Source organism: Tripterygium wilfordii, chromosome 4 (genome assembly GCF_013401445.1).
Source record: "Tripterygium wilfordii isolate XIE 37 chromosome 4, ASM1340144v1, whole genome shotgun sequence".
NCBI lineage: Eukaryota > Viridiplantae > Streptophyta > Magnoliopsida > Celastrales > Celastraceae > Tripterygium > Tripterygium wilfordii.
This window is the reverse complement of record NC_052235.1, coordinates 1,096,665-1,116,122: the sequence shown is the minus strand read 5'-3', so window position 1 is coordinate 1,116,122 and position 19,458 is coordinate 1,096,665. Positions and strand designations below refer to the sequence as shown.

The window sequence follows — 19,458 nt, the reverse complement described above, 5'->3', positions numbered from 1 at the left end:
GGGCGCAAGTACATACAAATTTGTGTTTATTTTATCGTGATCATGAAACAAGTAAATATATTTTTCTGTAGCTGAAGAATTATAGGAGTTAAAGCAGGCTGTAATGACAACATGTAACGATGAAGGGAGTGGGAATGACAAATTCGATCCTGAAAATCACGTCGATGCATGCTTGCCTATTAGGGTTAATGAGCAAAGAGTGAGCAACCTGTTGCAATCACTTTTTGTGGGTTTATCAACGTGTCATGCCCCTGCTCAAAATGATTTCTACTTCGATTCTTAGGGGTTACTTTGCCTACATAACAAATGATAGTCTCCCAGGGAATCAATTTTGGGATAGGATGCTATTGCTCTTCATCACGCCAGACCGATGTTACAAGTAAGTCCTTTACCTTAATGAAGCATAAATTTCATGATCACTTGTAGGAAATGATGGAACTTATTAAATGAAGGTTCATATCGGTTCAATCAATTATCTTGTTTTCAAAGAGGACTTTTGATTATATGTCTGTTTTGGGGTGACTTGGATACCAGTTGCCGGAATATTGTTTCCTCTGCCATTGTTCCTGCTCATCACCATAAGGCAACACATCCTCCCAGAATTTTTCCATGCTGACCACCTTTGGGAACTGGATGCGGTTGAGTATGAAGAAATTGCCAGTGCTCCAAAAATTGAGAAGAGACCAACCCATAGCCTCATGGGTCCTCTGAGCATTTTATTCAATGATTGACCCTTAATATTTTTTTTTTAAAAAGGTTATAAATGTGATTGTATTAAATTATCCAGTAAATTAGGTAACACAAAAACAAAGATTGTCATTGTCGGCCAGAACAACACCATATTACACCGGACATTACTGAGTAATTTTGTACTCCATCGATCTATGCCTGATAACAAAAACTGAAAAAAAAAACTAACACACAAATTACAACTTGGATATACAACAATGATATTGGCTTTTTCTTTAACAAGAGATGACAATCTCCCTCAAATTTGGAAATTTCATTACTAAAAAATTAAATATATATCGCTAGAACTCACCAAAAATGTCAATGGTCGAAGATTAGCGACGGATGGAGGGGATTTATAATCAAAGAAGAAAAACTCTGCAAAATTCTCATTCAACACAAAAACATAAAAAATAAATAAATTGAGAAGGGTATATCAAACCCATGAGAAGAAGAGGAAAAGGTGGGGAGGAGGAGGAGGAGGAGGAGGAGAGTCAGAACCCAATAGGATTTTGAAAATAAGATGAGAGTAGAAAAGTTCTTGTTTTTTAGAGAGAGGGAGAGGCGGTCAATGGTAAAACTCAAGCCCATTGGCCCGCTATAATTGAGAAGAGTTGCATCTTAATTTATAAATACAAGAAAGCACTTAAAATGTGTAGCCCATATATATTATCATTATCATTTGTCAACATGTCTCTTCTTGTGGTCCCCAATTGTAAGAAATTAGATTGGTTGGGCTAGAATTGTTGGGCTATCAAAACTACCACCAGAGTTCCAGACTTAAGGCCCAGTAGTGGGTTTGCCTCTGAATTCGTCGTTCACACCAACCCAAAAATCTCGCATAGATTAGATAAAATAGCAGCAACAAATAATCGGAATTAATAATATAGACAACGCGCACCCACACACACATGCCGAGTATTCAGAAAACCGGCGGAGAGTCTTGAGGCAAGACTACCGCAGATGGTTGTAGAGGGAGAGTACAGAAGGATCGACGAAAATGTTGTCGTATCTGCAGATAATCGTAGATCCGAAGAACCCTCTGGCAAAATTGCACATGAGGGCCGTCTCCACGCGTCTCAGCCGCTACGGTTAGCTGTTCGAACCTTAAATTTTTTTGCTTTCTTGTTCCAATGCACTACAGGCATATATATACGCATATGTATTGATTTGTTCTATTTATTGAATCGGCGAGTAGGTCTTCGAAGCGACGTAGACATTGTTGTCTTGTTGGTTTTTTATGATGCCTAATAAATTTTTACATACTAAATCAATCATCTTGGGCCAAGTGAGATGTTTTCTTTTATCAGAGTCTAATGGGGTGTTCAGTCATGCTTGCCTGCATAATTGTAATACTCCAGAATATATCATTTTGCACTTCCTCATGAATTGTAGTTTGAACGAGAAAGAGTTTCCAAAAGTGCACCAGAAGAAGGCCGACGGAAACTTAGCTTGTATTTTGACCACCTGATTTAGCTTAATTACCAAAATTTGCCTTACAAGTTAGAAGCACCTGATTTATCTTACAAAAGGCTTTTACATTTCACACTTCTCGCAAGCACCAAATTGTCTCTTATCTCCTTGCAAGTCTTGTATTGGGAAGGATTTAGCCTACAACTGTCTACTATTGGAATTTTTAATATGCAGAATTGCAACAATTCAAAAATCAGTCAAATAATTCAGCATGCCTGATATTTTTCATAACTTTCACTTCTTTCAAGAGATATTATTCTAAATTGTTTTAGGATCATCCCTGAGTATGACATGAATTATAAATTGACCCTCCGATTTATAATCCTTGATACTTAATTGGTATCGGTAACTTTGCTTATTCTTTGACTACCTGCTTATGGCAGATTGGAAAGGGGAGAGTTCTTGTTGAGTGTAAAGGCGTTGCTTTGCTGGGTTATGGGGCAATGGTTAACACAGCCTCAAAGCTTATGCCCTTCGGTCAAATCTTGGCATTGAGGTAATTGTTGCCCCTTGACGTAAAGCTCCTTAGGCAGCTATGTGAAAATCATAGCTTTCTGATAACAGTAGAGGAAGGCTCCATTGGAGGATTTGGATCCCATGTCGCACAATACATTGCACTTGATGGACGGCTTGATGAGAAGAACTTGTTTTACAACATATTGCCCATGGCCCCCTGAATGAGCACCTCTACACGGATCGTACCGAAACCTATGCTATCAACTGATTTTCGGTTGTACATTGTGATTCTAATTGTAACCATTTTATCGAGCACGCATCACCCAAGGAACAGCTAGCCGTTGCTGGGTTGACTGGACATCACATTGCTGCAACAGCCCTAAGTCTTCTGGGATGCACCCGCGACGCTCTCATGTTGATGTGCTAGAAATCTGTGTATATTAGTCATCTTTATATGCTAATTATGGCTATATATCCCATACAAAAATGTATAATGCCGCAAATGTTACCAAGCAATTGCAGTCGTTACTTATTTTAGGTTTGCATTCTTTAAAGGAGCTCTTGTGGTATCGTGATGCCAAAACATATCTACAGATGAAGGTAGTTAAAGCAGAGGGTAAGCTGTGCTGTCTATCAAAATCCAAAATTCCAAACATGATATGACCCAATTCATTGACTTCAGTCTCTTCAGAAGCGTACTCGCCTTGGAACTTAAAGGAAAATGGGCAATGTAGGTTAGGAATCCGAATCCTCCTATGTGTTTAGTTTCTTGGACTGGTTTGCAATAATTCTTCTCTCGAGTCACGTAGTTTGGCCCATATGTGAAGCTGTAAAGGTTTTATCTACCAAGTTGAATATCTATGCATTGTTTCAATCAGTCTTCATCTTCTAGCATATCAAACAACAAAAGTGTCTTGTTTGTTTGTATATGTAAAAAATCAATACAGCATAGCAAACAACGCATGCAGATGCGATGGACGAGAGAGAGAGAGAAGGCGGTGGTTAAAAACGCGGAGAAATCATGCGTATCGATGGTATGAATCCAGAAACATTTTTGTCAGTTATCTATAATCCATGCAGAAACAGAAATTAAAGTAAGGCTTTGTTTGTGTGTGCCACTGACTTTCCTCGCGACATTCTATTAATTAACAATTAGGTCACAAGTTTACGTTAAGCGGGTCCTGCCTTCTCTTTCCCATGTGATCTGTTGTACTAAGTACCAACTCTAGTCTATATATATATTTCATATGACACATTACATTATATATATATATATATATATATTATTATTTTTTTATTTTTTTTTCATACTAAAATAAATATAAAAGAAGTTCCTATGTGTATTTACTTCTATGCCCAACCTCATATGATGCTCTGTCTCTAGTGTCTCTATATATAGTCCAGCACGCACCCATAATTTCACAACTCACAAAACAACGATCACACAATTCACAATTCACAATTCACAATCCACAGTCCAGATAAGTCTCAAAAATTGGTTTTAGCCCCAACAAACGACGCGTAAAGACACAAAGGACAAAAAACGAAAATCGCGGGGAGCAAGATCCAGCCAATCAAAATCATCCACATGGTCAGTCCTCCTCCGATTTTGTAGCGGGCCCACAAATAGTCAAGGAGGTCCAACGTGGCATAACCCCGAGAATCCAGTCGGTTTTGAACAGAGTCAACAAAACTTTTCGGTTTGTCTCTCTTGGCTCAAGCTTTTTGGGCAGACCCCCTCTCCGCACCTCTCTCTTCTTCTCGCGATACCAGGAGAGAGTCTTAGAGAGAGGGAAAAAAAAAAGCAATAGTTCTTGCCAACCTGAATCTGGAATCTCCGGTGACCTCTCCACCCGGCTCCGGCGCCGGGAGTTTCATACATTCTCTTCGTCTTTTATTGCAGCTTTATTGCGCCAGGTCCGTTGGCATGCATTTATTAGCTTTGTTGTTTTTGTGTTGTTCCGTGTCTGTGAACACAAGCGCGTATAAGTGAGAATGTCTTTGGTTTCTGTTTCAACCGGAGTTTATCGATACGTTTGTTTTAGCGTCTTCGATTCAGTTTTGATTTTTCACTTGCATGCAGGTTTGAGACCGCCGGTTCAGTTTGGTTGCCGAAAAAATTAACAAAAAATTTAAATTTGTCTGATCGAAAGAGATGCATGCAACGATGATGATTTCGGTTCTTGAATGAGATTTTTCAACAATGTGATTTTCGATGATATAGGATTATAGATTTGTGTTCTCGACTGTTCTTTCATTTTTCTGTTAGAGAAAACGAGTTTGCGTTTGAGTTTTTTGATCTTTTATATTTATTTTTTTTAAAAAAACTTATGTTATTTTAAATCCCGGCCTTTACAATTTTTCTTAGCAATGGAGAGTCTCAGAACGCCCTTCAAGGGAATTATTGGGGATATCAAGGGAAGAGGTGCTTGCTATAAGGAAGATTGGGCAAGTGCACTCTTTTCAGGCATTCGGTATGTTTTATTTCATGCTGCAAAGAAGCTCCATGCAGGAACTAATGTTTCTTTTTTGTACTGCTATGGCAATGCCACTTTAGTTTATTTACAGCCCCTATAATCTTTATCAGGTTGTTGGCCCCAACTGCCTATATCTTCTTTGCTTCTGCTCTTCCTGTTATTGCTTTCGGAGAGCAGCTGTACAGGAATACAGGTACTTTCAGTTTGTTACCTCAATATTTTAAAGATCCAGCGTACTGAAGAGAATGGAAACAGCTTTAATTCAAGTCTCTTATGTGACAGAAGAGCTAATGCTAGAAAGACTTTTTACTTCTTTTCTTTTGTCTTTGTAATTTAGTATCTGTGGGCATGATATGATATTAATTATTCTATTCACTTTTCTTTAGAGGTTATGATGCTTCATGAGTTTAAAGACGTGTTTAATGTCAGATGGAAGTCTAAGCACGGTGGAAACCTTGGCTTCTACTGCAATTTGTGGAATAATCCACTCAATCTTTGGAGGGCAGCCATTATTGATATTAGGAGTTGCAGAACCGACAGTCATCATGTACACTTACTTGTATAGTTTCAGCAAAGGAAGACCAGAGTTGGGACAGCAGCTTTACTTAGCCTGGACTGGGTGGTAGGCTAATTTATATCACGCCCCAACAAAAATGTAGTTTAACTTTTTTAGGTTCTTGAATTGACAGATATTGATACTTTACCCATCTCTTTACCTTTTACAGGGTTTGTGTCTGGACGGCTATCCTTCTAATGTTTCTTGCAATATTTAACACGTGCACAATCATCACTCGGTTTACCAGAATAGCAGGGGAACTGTTTGGCATGTTGATAGCTGTTCTCTTTATGCAAGAGGCTCTTAAGGTACATGTAAATCTTGGGTAATACGAAGATTGATGAAACAGAAACAGATAAGACACTGCGCTAAACATTTTAACTATTTCAACTGCAGGGACTGATAAGTGAATTCAGTATTCCAACAGCCGAAGATCCAAAACAAGAAAAGTATCAGTTCCAGTGGCTATATACAAATGGGCTGCTTGCCACTATTTTCTCATTTGGTCTACTCTTCACTGCCATTAAAAGTAGAAAGGCAAGATCATGGCGATATGGCACAGGTACTTGAATAATATTCATGACCATACCAATGCAAATTTGTTCTGTGGGAGTCAGTTCAGCTTTTTCATTTTTCTTTTCTTTATTGCATTATGTTCAGGATTCCTCCGAAGCTTCATAGCAGATTATGGGATTCCCCTCCTGGTTGTGGTGTGGACAGCATTATCTTACAGTGTACCCAACAAAGTTCCTTCCGGGGTTCCCAGGAGGTTGTTTTGTCCACTTCCTTGGGAATCCGAGTCATTGTACCATTGGACAGTAGTCAAGGCAAGAAACTCGGATGACTTTTGATAATGATGGTCATTATGTGCTAATCATGTATTGATATTCTTCAATTGCAGGACATGGGCAAGGTCCCAGTTCCATATATTTTTGCTGCCTTTATACCAGCCATCATGATAGCCGGTCTATACTTTTTCGACCATAGTGTAGCTTCGCAGATGGCACAACAGAAGGAATTCAATCTGAAAAATCCATCTGCTTACCACTATGATATGTTTTTACTTGGACTAATGGTACATAGCTGAAAATTTGGGAGCTGTTCACCACCCCCCCCCCCCCCCCCCCATTTCTATTGTGTATATTGACACTTCACGCGCATTCTTGGTTTTAGACACTGATCTGTGGCTTGCTTGGGCTGCCCCCTTCAAATGGGGTCCTCCCGCAGTCCCCTATGCACACAAAGAGTCTGGCAGTTCTCAAGAGGCGGGTGTGTTATGATACGAGAATAAAGAACTCCATTTTTTCATTAATATAGACTTCACTTCTTCAGATTCTTATACAGTGTGTATTTTGCAGTTAATCCGAAAGAAGATGGTGCAGAGTGCCAAGGAATGCATCAAACAACACAGAAGCAACTCAGAAATCTATGGACGAATGCAGGCTGTTTTTGTAGAAATGGACATATCTCCAAGTGTAAGTGCTCTAGGCTTGTGAGTAGTGTGTGCAAGTACATACCAGTGTGTGTGCATTTTAGGGTGAACATGAAACAGTCAAAGAGATTTTGCTGCAGACTACTGCTGTAGCTGAAGAATTACAGGAGTTAAAGCAGGCTGTAATGAAAAGTAATGATGAAGGGAATGCGAAGGGCAAATTCGATCCTGAAAAACACATCGACGCATACTTGCCTGTCAGGGTTAATGAACAAAGAATGAGCAATCTCTTGCAGTCACTTTTTGTGGGCTTATCAACATGTGCCATGCCCATACTCAAAATGATTCCTACCTCGGTTCTTTGGGGTTACTTTGCCTACATGGCAATTGATAGTCTTCCGGGGAATCAGTTTTGGGATAGGATGTTGTTCCTCTTCATCACGCCAGGACGACGTTACAAGTAAGCCCTTCGCTTAATGAAGCATAAATTTCATGATAACTTGTAGGAAATGATTCAACTTATTAAATTAAACGTACAAGACACATACTAGCTCCTTCATATTGGCTGAACCAACTATCTTGCTTCCAAAGAGGACTTTTCAGGTTTCACTATAGCCTGGTAAATCATATTTGCTCTGCTAGCTCTTACCTAACAGTGAGAGAAACATTTAGCTTTGAAAATTTGATCATCAATGACGGTTAAAACACAAAACATACTTGCATGCAAAGAGGATTTTGTTTTCCCCCGTTGTATTGATGAAGTAGAAACATGGGAAGTCAGTTAACCTGATGTTACAGTAAAATAGTTCCTGAAGAGCAAATAAACGGGGGGGCTAATTTTCACTTGACAATTAAACACTGTTAATATGTGATAAAACTAGTTGATTATGCAACATATAAGTTTAAATTTCATTAGCTTAATTTGATCTCTTTTTTATGGTATTGTGTTGGGCAGAGTCCTCGAAGGTGATCATGCTTCATTTGTGGAGTCAGTGCCATTCAAGGCCACGGCTGTGTTCACACTCTTACAATTTGTATATTTTCTGGTTTGTTTTGGGGTGACTTGGATACCAGTTGCCGGAATATTGTTTCCTCTGCCATTTTTCCTGCTCATCACCATAAGGCAACACATCCTCCCAAAGTTTTTCCATGCCGACCACCTTCGGGAACTGGATGCTGCTGAGTATGAAGAAATTGCCGGTGCTCCAAAAAGAAACCGAAGTCTCTCTACAAAGGTAAAAAATTTCTATTTTTGTCACATTCATGGGTCAATACACGCTTCTAAGAAGGTTGTGCTCTAGTATAAATAAAAAGGAATCAAACTGATATCATCTCGACAGAGTTCATCAGGTTGAATTTATACTTGTTTGGTTGCCCGCCGAGGAGTCTTGGGAGATGATTTTCTTCTGAGAATTGAGTTTACATTTGAATTTTGATGTTGTCTTGGTTATTTAGATCGGCAAGTGTTATCATCTATGGTGTGTGCTACCTTGTGAACAGGAGAAAGAGCCATCAGCTGCGCTGATCGAGGCAAGTGAAGATGAATTCTACAATGCTGAGATACTGGACGAGATGACAACCAACAGAGGAGAGCTGAAACATAGAACTCTAAGCATCAATGAAGATAGTATGTATCAGGTAGGGCTTAGTATCTCTTGAAAATGGTGCTGCACCAATACGGTAATTATTATTACCATGTACCCCGCTATGATTATCATGATCTCTATAATTTTGGTTAGGGAGCCGATGCACGCTTATACTAGAATGAGGAATCATTTGCAGGTTCATCCACAAGACGAGGTCCGAGCATCAGGAGGGCCATGATGACAAGCATTAGGATTTAGTTAGTGCTCCTTATATATTGAGGAAAAGTTATTGTAGTCCTCTCCCTGATCTGATCAAAAGACCAAAGAAAATATGATATTCTGGGTAGGAGTCTTGAAGAATAAATGTTGGCTATTGTGAAGATTACCTTTACGAATATATCTGAGAGCCAAAGAAACATGTGTTCCTAAAGGGCAACAAATAGGAGCATAAGGAAGCTGCTGCTGCTCGTGTTTTTCTTTTCCCTGTACATTAGGTAAAAAAAATCAATTAGATTAACAGCTATTTCTAGTAGCCCTTCATCATCTGTTTGAGTGTTGTGCTTCCAAAATAAGAGAGGAGTGAGGTGGTGGAAAGAGAGAGTTGAAAAACAGGGGATGTGAGTTTGACCAAGGTTGTAGTGTATTTATCGGTCAAAGCAAACATTACGACCCTCTTTGTCTAAAGTAGCTAAATACAGTATCACATATAATAATACGTGTGATAAGCAACTGTAGGCTGTACCTAACATCTATTTAATTTTGATAATAATCATTCTACTGTCAGACCTATTGCAATCCTCCCCACTTATGCAGCTATTATTGTGCTAATTGTTGATACCCATTTGAATTACTGGTGGCTGTAGTTAAAGTTCTGATCTTCGCAGGTCTTGTTACTACTCTTGTAAAGGTGAGATCTTGAGGAAGAAGAGCGGGGTGGTGAAATTCAAATAAATGTTAGGGATTTGGTTTTGAAGTCGAAGGATTTGAATTGGGCCTAGCTGCATCACGGTATGCTGTTAAAGGGGCTTGTTCCTGACTGATATCATGCACTGGGCCGTTCAAAATTATTTAGAGGTTTAGAGGCCTCTAAACAGGAGCGTTAAAATATTAATATACATGATCATGAATGTGACAAAATTTAGAGACTAAAACTTTTAATTGTGAATGGGTGCCAAATATGTAGCGAATTCCAAATGAGGGTGCATGGACTTGTGGCACTCAGTATACCAAAATCATGGCCACAATCTGGGATACCTCTTAAAAGTTGAAACTCTTCTCATGGGCCAGAATTATATTTGGTATGGGCTATAATTTCTGGGCCCATCAAATCTACCACCAGAGTACCAGGCCTAAGGTCCAGTAGTAGGTTTGCCTCTGAATTCGTTCTTCGCCAACCGAAAAACGACGGAGAGAGTAAGGCAATACTACCGCATGTTCACAGCTAGAAGTAGATAGTTGTAGAGGGAGAGGCAAACAAGGATCGACGAAAATGTCGTCGTTTCTGCAGAAAATCGTAGATCCGAAGAAGAATCCTTTGGCAAAAATGCACATGAAGGCCGTCTCCACGCGTCTCCGCCGCTACGGTTAGCTGTTCGAAACCTAATTTTTTTACTTTCTTGTTCCAATGTGCCACAGGCACATATACGCATATGCATTGATTTGTTCTATTTCTCGAATCGGCGATTAGGGCTTCGATATGACGATCTGTACGATCCGTACTACGATCTGGACATTAAGGAGGCGCTGAATCGGCTGCCCAGAGAGATCGTGGATGCCCGTCACCAGCGCCTCAAGCGCGCCATAGACCTATCCATGAAGCACCAGTATCTCGCGGAGGACCTTCAGGTTCATTTCTCCTCTGGTCTCTCGTTGATTCGTTCGTTGATATTCCGTGTTTGGTTATCAAGAAGGGATCAGATATGGAAATGATTTGTGTTGCTTTTACCATGATTGTATAGGTGCCATTTTGTTGGCGTTTATAGCAAAAAAATTTCTTAGCAAATGATTATCATGATCGTACCCACTTTCAAATAGGATTTCTATATGTTGTGCGGCTTGTTTCTGTGTGTATGGATCTCTGTCAGGATGAAAAACTCATTTTCCTGTTTTTTTTCTTCAGTACATTCTACCGTGCTGGGAGAATGTGATTGTTGCTTAGCTGATGTTTTTGGATACAGTACATTTTTATTCCTTGGGTATGATTGAGAAGCTTATTTATTTTGATTGCGCTTTTTCCAGGCGAAACAAACACCTTTTAGGAGCTACCTTCAGGATATGTTGGCTCTTGTAAGTTCTTAATCAAAGGGAAAAGTTCTCTTTTAGCTTATTGTCTTTGATCTATAACTCTATATTCATCTATCCCCCGGGGAACTTCCAGTAACACCTCTATTATGTTGTACTTGCTAAACCATTATAATGTTGTGTCTCTTGTGGTGGGCCTCGGGTTCAGTGGGGGGATCCTCACTACCTGCTTAAGGGCAGGGGGGGGGTACACCAATCCAGAACAATGAAAAATTGCTATGTTTATTCCATGCTGTATGACTGTTGAATTCCTGTAATTATATACGTAGGATGCAAAAATCTTGCATTTCTGTTGAGCTGCTGTGAAGTAGTATTTTATTTTTTCACATACATGGGACATTGATTCTCATCAATATATTCAAATATGTCCTCATCTAGGGGAAGTCTTTCCTCTGTCAATTTATATTCATTAACTGCTTTTGGAGACTTCTTTATGTTGTGACATCGTGGTTGTTCATTCACTTTGATGTTTTGTTTATTTGCTGGCATGGACCATTTGAGCAATCTAGGCTATTTGGTATATGACGACGGATGTTGATTCAGAGGATGGTTTACACCTTTACATTTCAGTTGCATCCTAAATCCTAATATGTTTGTATGCCCAAAGTGATCCAGGGCTGTTAAAACTAGAGGCGTTAATTCACCCATTGGTTGAGTTATAAATAAATTCATGGACAAGAACTGTGAACTGTATAGCCAAAATACTCTAGCCAAATCTTCGAATGTATTGAGGACGTGCTCTTCCCAAGTTTTGTGAATATCCATGAACAACTAGGACTTTAGGAGTCTCACCAGAAGAAGCTTGGCTATGCATGCATTATGTGGGGTTTGTTGGCTGCTTCTTTTTCAATGTTATGTATGAAGGACAACTGTAATTAAAAATAAACGACTGAGTAATATTGAGATGAGTGAGTTTTATTTAGGATAACTGAATTTTGATTAATTTTTTCGTTTTTGAAAAGAAAAATGAAAGTGGATGCTCATGGTCTGAAATCTTGTACAATGTTACTTCTGCAGGTGAAAAGTGAAAGAGCAGAACGTGAGGCTTTGGGTGCATTGCCTCTCTATCAGCGCACCCTTCCCTGAGTATTTATGCCTCTTCTAAGTCCTAATACTGATTGGTGGGAGTGAATTGTAAATTGAATTTTATTTTTGTGTGTTTGTTACAGAATATTTTGTTACTGATGGAAGATGGGTTATGCCTTTGATGACACTTGTCTAACAAATATGCAACAGTATGTTGGGTATTTGCGTCCACATACTTGTTAATCCTTCATGGTATGTATTGCATTAATGGTGCGGTTTGACAGTGTGTTCGCACTGCGTTTGGGTGCACCTCACCTCACAGCACCATAGTTTTTCATGACACTCCAAATGCTTTTTGTCAGCAGAGCTCACCTCACAACACTCCCAAACAGACACAATTTATGTTCTGCTCACAACACTCCCAAACAGACACAATTTATGTTGAATTGTCCCATCTAATCAAATTAGATCAATTATTTTATTTTAGATTAATGTACAATGTAATCGTTACGTGATTTTATATTAATATTATTAGTCATCTAATATAACCGTAATTTAAATACACCAAACACACCTCACAGCATCGCATCACAGTTTTAAGAGTGATGCGTCAAATAGCTTCACGTTTGAACTAACCTCATAGCACCACACTTTTAGACCTCACGGCATTACAGTTTTAGAATTCACAACATCGCACAGCAGCTCACAACACGCTCAAACGGACAAAATGTATCCATGTGCGGCTGTCTTCCATGTTTTATGTTTATTTTGTTTCATGTACCTAACCTCTAACTGACTGTTTACTTCTACGGATCAAAACATCCTAACTAATAATGCAACAACTTGACGCGAACCCTGGATTAGGACAAGCTGTATATCTCATTTTGAATGAACACCACCACCACCACATGAACACTTTCTTCAGTAAAAATAATGGAAGAAAAATGAGCCACAAGTGTGATATTCAACGTCTACATCTCATGTCTTCATACGTTTGTACATTTTCATAAACTGGCCATGTGAGAAACTCCCCGGCAGCTTTAATGGGTTTAGTTGATGCAATAAACCACGTATCCAACTCAACTCCTCGTCTCTTTGTACGTAAATTCTTGTGTGTTGACAAGGATTTTCTGTGCTCCATGCATTTTAATGTCTTTTTGAGTCTTGAAAAGCTTTTAGGTCCTTGGTTATTGCATACTATCATGTGTTGTTGAATTTCTAGTTTGGCTTTCGCTTTTTACTATTTTCAGGGACAACTCACAATCTTATCTGGGACAAGAGGACAACCAAACCTTTTGGGGCATCCCCTTAAAATCTTATCTGGGACAACCTGTAATGAATGCTAGCCACGTGGACAGTCACATTACCGTCCGATCTGCCCCAAGATGGGTGTTCGTTGGGGTTTCTCTATCAAAAATAGTAAAATGGTGGTCGACATATGTTTCCACTAGTATGTAAAGATTTGTGTACAAAACAAGTCTGAACACAAGTAAAGAAGCATGATCTCTCTCGTATAGTCTACTACTATTCACAGTAACCATCCAGTTACAAGAACGGAATATTCGTTCTACAATTTGATTCTTCGTAAGATCAACACGCATAGACTGAGACTGAGTGAGATTGAGAGAATCTTCTTTTCTTTTTTCTTTTTTCTTTTTCCTGTTTCGCTCGCTCGACGTCTGGAGGGAGAGTGCATGGTTCTTAAAGTTTTCTTTTTTACACCCAAGAGAGATGCAATTGTCTCTCACTTGACAAACTGCTTTCCTCACGTGGGCCGGGCCAAGTCAAGTCCACCAACTAACTAGATTTAGCTTTTGACCAGAACAGCTTGTCATATTCATCATTGAAAAAGAAGCACAATTTAAGGTATAAACAATCTCATCAAATGTCATTATACATAAATTAATTACCTAAATTTGAATCCCAAAAACACCATTGCTTGTGAAATGTTCAATTAATTATAGTGTTTTTTGTAATACCCATCTCGAAATTGCTTTCATTTTTAATCCAAAGGTAAAGACACTTTATTCATAAATCAGTCTAGGGTAAGAAACCCCTACATAATCAGCCCTGATGAAAGAGATACACGAGACAGGAGGAATAATATAATAATGGATACCCCGAGACAAACTGAAAGCAAGAGAAGCTATGTTATCAGCACATTGATTCGCCTCGCGATAGATATGTCGGACAACAATATGCCAATCATACTTGTGAAGAAGATCCCGGATGTATCCCACTAAATGAAACAAAGCATTTACAGAAAATAAAAACAAAATAGTGAGAGACAATAAATATGCTTTATTTGGTATTTCGACATCATCACGAATAATAAAGTATTCAAATCACCATTATGCACCTCTTACTTACTTGCTTGCCTAAAGGTCACAAAATCTACAAATGAGTCGTTGGTTGAACGACAATTACATTGCATGTAAGGGATCATCCACCTATTAAATCGTGGGTTCGTATCCTACCCTTCGCCAAATATCTGTTAAAAAAAAAAAATTCACAAAATCTTGTAAACACTCACATGCGAATCGTTCTATTCCAACGACAATAAAATAAATTGTTGTTTGTTTTCTTGTTAAAAAGCTGATCGAATGAATCATGCGATGAGATTCACATGGTCCCATGATCTCATATGCAAAAACAAACAAACATTGCATTATATTCCACAAAATGCTTCAAATTTACACTTTTCTGCTTAGTCTTGTGTGAATTATAAGAACCATATATAGAATTTAAAAAAGGTCAAAACAAAAATCAAAGGAATAGATATATAGGAGGAGAGTGGGGCGTGATAGTAAATTGGGGATAAAGATTTGTGAATATTGGGCCAGACAAAAAACTTGAAAGATCCAAAACGGATCATGACGTCCCCTGGAAACCCGGCCTGAGCTCGGCCGTCCACATGCGGATGCAGGCAGATCCAGCCGATGAGCCGGATGAGGTTGATATCAAAGTCGGCCCACTTTCATGGCTGTAGGCCCATGTGTCTTGTTCTTCATTGGAAGCCCAGAAACAGGCCACGATTTAACAATAACAGAACACTAGAACAGTACATTTGGATTATTGGATTAGGTCAGCTCAGACTTTCACTTTGTGGGTCCCTTTTTATGTCCAGCCAGGCCCAGGTCCCCCTCGTGATATGTTCCCGACATCAAGATTTCTTCTTCCCTGCTACATTATAACTTGATGATTACAGAATTATTGTTTGGCTAATCATTGAGGATTATGTAGTAATATAACAACCACATATCTTAAACACCACAGATTTCCAACATATAATAGTTTTCTTTTTCCTTACACGGGTCGGACGTTATCAAATAATTATAGTATCATTACGTAGTTTATTTTGTTTCCCACAAAATCGAATTATATATATCTCAAACTAATTTGTTTTTGTAACTACTCACTAGTTGACTCCGATCAAACCTTATATTCAAAATGACTACTTTCAATTGGATTATACATGATAAGGCATTGATTACTAGGATAATAACCTAAGTTGGTGAATCGGTGATTCCAAACCGTATGTAATCGGGAGGTTCTCAGTTTGATTTTCACTATGAGAAATATTCTTATGACCATACCATGTGATTTTGCCTAATTTATCATGCTATCAACTGATAAATTTTTATATGCATAGACCTGCCAACCCGACTTTATGGTCGTATAGAATGTTGCAAACTTGTAGGTGTTAGTTTGAATTAAAAAGAAAAGAAAAGATAAGCATAACCATTGAAAAAACCAAAAAAATAAAAATAAAAAGAGACTCCCACAAAATGACGAAAATGCCTTCGTAACGACATTAAACGGGAATTACTGAATTAGCTTTGGATTGTGTGGCGGACGCGTGATCTGCAACAGCTCAAGGTAGTGAAAGCCATGTGAATTTAAATAGCTTATGTCGTCATCCTCGGCCACAGACCCCCCCAAAAGTTTGCTCTCATTATTAAACACAAAGGGTCAAATTCGTCAATTAACCCCAACGTGAAGACACAAATGGCATATTTGTTATTCTGTCGAAATCCAAGGTCCCTCTCCCATACCATCAATGATATATACCTCGTTCTCCTCTCTATTCCAAGCATCCATCCTACACTCCAGTACCGCACTCTGCACCACCTAGGTTTCTCTCTCTAGCCCCCCCCTCTCTGTAGAGCACCCGCACAGAGAGCTTCACAAATGCGAGGAACCATATTGCTGTGTTTGCTCCTGTTCACTACCTTCCACATCGCCTTCTCTAGAAGAGATGGTAAGGCTTTTGCATATTTACAAATTTTGTATATAGGTAGTTTTTTTTATTTTTCCTTTTCTCGAATAATTTTGAATTTCAAAAAATGACCGTTGTATATGAAGTTGTCCATCTTCCTAGTCTATTTCTGACAACTATGCTGCTTGAGTAGTCATTTTCAAAGTGTTAAAGATAATTCAATGTCATCAGAGGGTAGATACCGATCATTTTGGTACGATTGTGAAGAGAAAGTAACATGGTCTGCCATGGGCCTTGAACTATATATATGTGTGGTTGTGAGTTTGCTATTGGTCCTTTAATTAATGGGCCCTAGACCAAACCTGCAGATAAACATAACATGCTCGCATCAATAAATAAATCTCAATACAATCCTTACTATATATATATAGTAGCCACTAGCCAGCCGACTTTGTCTAACATTACTTTACCATTTATTGTCTTGTTAGGCAAGAAGATATATTTGAATTCCTGAACTAATATTGTATTAGTAATATTAGATTGAAGTAAATGAGATTTTCATAATTTCTTTTGTCATTTTGTCTGTATTATTAACAATCCAGGGTTGCTGCCAAATGGGAACTTTGAGTTGGGTCCAAATCCGTCGGATATGAATGGCACGGTGGTGATCGGAAGAAACGCAATCCCAGAATGGGAGATATCAGGGTTTGTGGAGTACATAAAGTCAGGGCAAAAACAAGGTGACATGTTACTGGTAGTGCCAGAGGGAGCCTTTGCAATCAGGCTTGGCAATGAAGCTTCAATTAAGCAGAGAATGAAAGTATTCAAAGGAATGTACTATTCCATCACATTTTGTGCCGCCAGAACTTGTGCACAAGAGGAGAAATTGAATGTCTCAGTCTCTCCTGACTGGGGCGTCCTTCCCATGCAAACTTTGTATAGCAGTAGTGGCTGGGACTGTTATGCCTGGGCCTTCCAAGCTGAATTAGATGAAGTTGAACTTGTCATACACAATCCTGGTGTAGAAGAGGATCCTGCTTGTGGACCACTAATTGACTCTGTTGCATCCAGAGCTCTATTCCCTCCTAGATCCACAAACAGTAAGTACTAGAAAACCCAATTCAATTCTTAGTTAAATTTTGCGTTTTGAACAGAAATTGATTGTTGGGTATGTGAGATTGTGCAGAGAACATATTGAAAAACGGTGGATTTGAAGAAGGACCCTATGTGCTACCCAACACCACATGGGGTATACTAATTCCTCCAAACATTGAAGATGATCACTCTCCGCTCCCGGGTTGGATGGTCGAATCACTCAAGGCAGTGAAATACATTGATTCCGAACACTTCAATGTTCCACAAGGACGACGAGCAGTGGAGCTTGTGGCAGGAAAAGAGAGTGCAATTGCACAAATTGCTCGAACCGTCGTCGGCCGGACTTATATTCTGTCATTTACAGTTGGTGATGCCAATAATGCTTGTGCAGGGTCCTTGATGGTTGAGGCATTTGCAGGGAAAGACACAATTAAGGTCCCTTATGAGTCCAAAGGCAAAGGTGGTTACAAGCGTGCTGCGCTTCGATTTGTTGCGGTTTCTGTAAGAACAAGAATTATTTTCTACAGCAGGTTTTACACTATGAGGAGTGATGACTTCTCTTCCCTCTGTGGTCCTGTTATTGATGATGTGAAGCTCTTGAGTGTTCGTAAACCATGACTCCCTCATGTCTTGTGAGGCTGGTCAACACTGATGCATACCAATACTTATACCAAGAGATTCAAACTTTTAAGTCGGTGTCGGGTTCTTTTTATGGTGATTTTGAAAACAAAAAAAAAAAACTATTTATATTATAGTTAGTATACTAATATTTTGTTAATGCGGTAGTAGAGTGATTTGATGAAGCGACCATGTTGTGTATTTTGGGCTTTTAGCTAAATAAAATGATGAGAAAAGAAAGTTATTCTATTTATGAAATTTAAGTTTTATCAAGTTTACCAAATCCATGCTTCAAGCGAGCGTGTCTCAGTGCACATTTCGTGGACACAAACTTTGAATTTTGAGTCTAATACATCCTTGAGTGTTCAGTAGTTCTGATACAATCTGACAATGATGAAGACAATTTATTTACAGGGGAAATGGTCAGGCAACTTGGGTTGTACACCGACCAAGATAACCAATCCAAATGGGACTGATGTTTGTACAAATATTTCTTTAATTATGTATATTTTTACTTAGTGAAAATTATTTGGGGCACAATTACTGATATATAGCCATGTGATATATCATAGTTTCAAGTGTTTTTATTGGTTGCCATGTCATATACATACATACATACATATATATATATATATATATATATATATTACTTACTGCAAATTTGTAAGTCAGATTCTGTGGTCGTAGATACACTAGACTTGAGCTTCCTTGTTTTAATCAAAACCTTTGCACTTTGGCTTTTGCAATTGCACCACCAACGTCGTAGAATGTAGATTTTGCTGAAAGTCTGAGTTGGGCCGGGCTTGGGCCCGAAGACCTAAAAGGCCGCCAGCTCATTTTTCAACTCTCAAAGCAAGTCTTTGATCAATCTGTAACACTCCTATTGTTGGGTCAAGCCCACTAAACCTATATTGGAAAAAACCCACAACACCAACCGTGTGTGCGCAACTGATGACAACTGCACCCAAAAGTGTGATATTGTGATTTAGGGTTAGTCCTTTAGGTCTGAAGGTTTGTAATGCACCTGAGAGTTTTACGAACTGAAATATTTTTTATCATTGATTTTAAAACTTGGGATGTAGGATCTGTTTCAATGAGTGTTGGCATTGATTTTTCCCTGCTGTTTTTATGTCCTTAAGTTGTCTTCTGGTAGTCTGGTATATAGTTTTTAACACTTTGTGGTGTTTGGTTAACTATTGAAGGCATGAAGCTGAGCTGCTTGCTGCTGCTAGCCAACCCCCTTCCAGATGAAGACGACGACTTTGTTTGGTTGGGTTTGGATCTCATTGTAGATGGCTTCCGTGATGTTGAATCGAGAATTTTTTTTGTATTGGCCTTGTATGAGAGCATAGACTGATTCTAATGGCTGGCTTTGGTCTACCTTGGTTTGCTGTTGTCTACTTTTGTCAGTCCCTTACCGTCTTTTTTTTCAAAGCTACAGGCACCATGTCATATTCCTTGTCAAGCTATTTAAATTTTTTCGTGATCTA

General features: G+C 38.8%; 3 protein-coding genes across 5 annotated transcripts; all 3 read left to right on the top strand.

The window, feature by feature from the left end:
- The first annotated feature begins 5,028 nt into the window (after positions 1-5,028).
- On the top strand, positions 5,029-9,167 carry LOC119997120 (boron transporter 4-like). Of its 2 annotated transcripts, none has more exons than XM_038843935.1 (13): positions 5,029-5,132; positions 5,246-5,328; positions 5,565-5,757; positions 5,861-5,999; positions 6,088-6,253; positions 6,352-6,518; positions 6,593-6,766; positions 6,865-6,960; positions 7,050-7,164; positions 7,244-7,583; positions 8,079-8,358; positions 8,624-8,761; positions 8,906-9,167. In XM_038843935.1, the coding sequence occupies exons 1-13, from the start codon at positions 5,029-5,031 to the stop codon at positions 8,945-8,947; spliced, it is 2,037 nt and encodes a 678-aa protein (XP_038699863.1). In that variant the 3' UTR covers positions 8,948-9,167. The 2 variants fall into 2 exon arrangements, with proteins under 2 accessions (XP_038699863.1, XP_038699864.1); XM_038843936.1 differs by having other exon boundaries at positions 7,050-7,170; positions 7,277-7,583.
- Positions 9,168-10,085: 918 nt separating this feature from the next.
- LOC119996287 (cytochrome b-c1 complex subunit 7-2, mitochondrial-like) lies at positions 10,086-12,286 on the top strand. Of its 2 annotated transcripts, XM_038842868.1 has the most exons (4): positions 10,090-10,292; positions 10,397-10,554; positions 10,948-10,995; positions 12,028-12,286. In XM_038842868.1, the coding sequence occupies exons 1-4, from the start codon at positions 10,199-10,201 to the stop codon at positions 12,094-12,096; spliced, it is 369 nt and encodes a 122-aa protein (XP_038698796.1). In that variant the 5' UTR covers positions 10,090-10,198; the 3' UTR covers positions 12,097-12,286. The 2 variants fall into 2 exon arrangements, with proteins under 2 accessions (XP_038698797.1, XP_038698796.1); XM_038842869.1 differs by lacking the exon at positions 10,948-10,995 and having other exon boundaries at positions 10,086-10,292.
- A 3,852-nt stretch (positions 12,287-16,138) lies between these two features.
- On the top strand, positions 16,139-18,226 carry LOC119996338. The gene is made up of 3 exons (XM_038842926.1): positions 16,139-16,297; positions 16,858-17,355; positions 17,442-18,226. Exons 1-3 carry the CDS (start codon positions 16,228-16,230, stop codon positions 17,966-17,968), a joined length of 1,095 nt encoding a protein of 364 aa, XP_038698854.1. The 5' UTR covers positions 16,139-16,227; the 3' UTR covers positions 17,969-18,226.
- The last annotated feature ends 1,232 nt before the right edge of the window (positions 18,227-19,458 follow it).